At 35.3% G+C, this 2491-nt stretch overlaps 1 protein-coding gene across 1 annotated transcript; it reads right to left on the bottom strand.

The window, feature by feature from the left end:
- Window positions 1-1041: 1041 nt before the first annotated feature.
- Window positions 1042-1713, bottom strand: LOC126886343 (general transcription factor II-I repeat domain-containing protein 2A-like). Its single transcript, XM_050653218.1, has one exon. The coding sequence runs from the start codon at window positions 1711-1713 to the stop codon at window positions 1042-1044; it is 672 nt and encodes a 223-aa protein (XP_050509175.1).
- Window positions 1714-2491: the final 778 nt, after the last annotated feature.

Raw genomic sequence — 2491 nt, 5'->3', positions numbered from 1 at the left:
TAACAACCTGCTAGTTTTCACAACCATAAACTTGTCAGGATGACACGTCCCACAATTAAAACTTCCCCTATTCCAATGTTCCCATACATCAAGGTTTGTCCGACTAGACATCGTTAAGCTATTAACAAATTTTCAGCTTGCTACTAATCAAGTTTTTTTGATACGCGGGATCCAGGCCTAGTAGTTGTTATTATTATTTTCTGACTTTTTCTAAGCTTGGTACATAAAATTGTAAAATGTTCAGTGACAATAAAGTAGGTATATTTCTAATTCATACCAAATTAGAACAAACTATTTGACCTTTTTCTGGAGAATGGCTCAACCGGTGAAGACATAATAATCCCTATCCCGGATAAAAGTAAATTATCGCAAAAATTTCGTAAGAAGGTCGTCTCGGCACAAAAGAAGCTCTTACTGGAAAATATTGTCCCGAGAATTGCCCCTTGGTGATTATTCTAATAATTAAAGAACATCTCTTGACGAAGGATTCTCATAAACAACAAAACCAAATTAGTCAAAGGAAAAAAAGATTTTTTAAAGAAAACGAAGGAATATTCTTCTTTATTTTAAAAACCGCAAAGTTGTAAATACAACTTTTTATATACTACTTATAATTTTAAAAATTAAGTGTAATATTTCTTACGTTAGGTAAATAACGCGTCTGTAAAAAATGAAACGTAATTAAGCAATTCTCTCTCTTGTCGTTTCCCCATTACTGAGGATCGTGATTTCTTTTAATATTCCTAACAATTTTTTTCCATTAATCTCTATCTTCAGCTGCTGTAAGAGCTTCGCAGAATGGGTTTCCAGCTGAATTTTTAATTTGGTCAGACCATCTAGTTCAGGGGTGTCCAACTTGCAATGCCTCAAGGGCCAAAACTAAAACCTTTGATGTTGTCGCGGGTCATATAATAATTTTGTTGCAAGTAATAACAAAATAAAGTGAGGTATAAAAATAATTAAAACAAAAAAGAGTATTATTTCTTTTATTGCTCAAAAACTACATTTTTTTATAAACGAAAAATTTATTGATAACACTTTTCAATAATCAAGACAAACATTGCAAAAGCAACGAAAAAGATGTATCCAATTAGTGTGAGGACTGTGGTCGATCGGCTTCATCCACCAATGAAGAAATGTCCACCTCCAGTTCAGTCTCATAAGATGACGTAAGGAAGAATCGGTAAGGTTGCTTCTGTTTTTGTTTTTTATGTATTTCATGGAGGAAAAGGCACTTTCACATGTATATGTGCTTCCGAACATTGACGTCATTTTCAGTCCAAAATCTCGCAGGTTTGGGAATTTCTCCTTTGACAGTAATTTGAAAAATTCAGGTCCCTTTTCTTGTCTGGTGATTAGGAACATGTCTGCTTGAAGATCACATAACTCAAGCTGTAAGTTGGGTGGTTGATCATCAATGGTTGCTCCAATAGGGTTATTATAAAGTAGTACACTGCTTTTGAGACTTTCAATTTCTTCAAATCTTGTATTGAATTCATCAATAACTTGTTCAATTTGTGAAATGCAGGATGAAAACTCAATATTTTCCTCACCGTTGAATTCTTCTGCTATTTGCAGACAGCTAGGGAAGTGTGTCAGGTTGTTCTGTTCCAAAGCACGTTTAAACACGTTCAGCTTATTCCGGAATCCGTTTATCATTCCGATCAAATCTGAAACCGTTTGGTTTCTTCCTTGAAGACTCAAGTTTAACATGTTAAGATGATTGGTCAGATCTGTTATAAAAGCTAACTGTCTTAAGAATTCTGGATCCTTAAACGTCTCTTCCAGTTCAGTTGTGTCAGATGAAACGTATTTGTTGAGGAATACAGGGATTTCCTTTCTTATGGCAAAAAATCGTTCCATGCACTTTCCTGCACTCAGCCACCTTACATGGTTGTACATTAGCAAGTCTCCATACTCAGCCTCTGTTTCCACTAAAAGCTGCTTAAGTTGCCTGTGTAAAAGAGATCGATTTCCACCTCTAATCATATTTATAATCTTAATCACGGTTTGGAAAACTTGATCTTCCTTGACTGATTTTCCACATAAAGCTCCCTGATGTATAATACAATGAATTATTGGGCAAGTGACACCATTCTCTCGAAGCAGACCCACTAATCCAATTTTTTTACCTGTCATTGATGGGGCCCCGTCTGTTGCTATGGCTGAACATTTATCAAAGCCTCCAATTCTGTCAACTGTTTTCTTCACAGCCTCATAGATGTCTTTTCCTTTTGTTGTTCCATAAATAGGACAAATATCAAATAACTCCTCTTTACTGGTAAAATCATCAAAAGTAGTGCGCACAAATATTAACAGCTGACTAACCTCGGTTTGATCAGTGCTTTCATCCAAACAAAGTGAGAAATATGAACTTTTCTTAACCAGGCTAAGCATAGATTTTTCTACTTGCTCACCCATAGCAACAATCCTTCTTTGTATGGTTTGATGTGAAAGTGGCACTGATTCAAATTTCTCCGCCATTTTAGAA

Source organism: Diabrotica virgifera, chromosome 6 (assembly GCF_917563875.1).
Source record: "Diabrotica virgifera virgifera chromosome 6, PGI_DIABVI_V3a".
In the NCBI taxonomy this organism is placed as follows: domain Eukaryota; kingdom Metazoa; phylum Arthropoda; class Insecta; order Coleoptera; family Chrysomelidae; genus Diabrotica; species Diabrotica virgifera.
The sequence above is the reverse complement of the archived record's forward strand: the minus strand, read 5'-3'. Positions and strand labels throughout refer to the sequence as shown.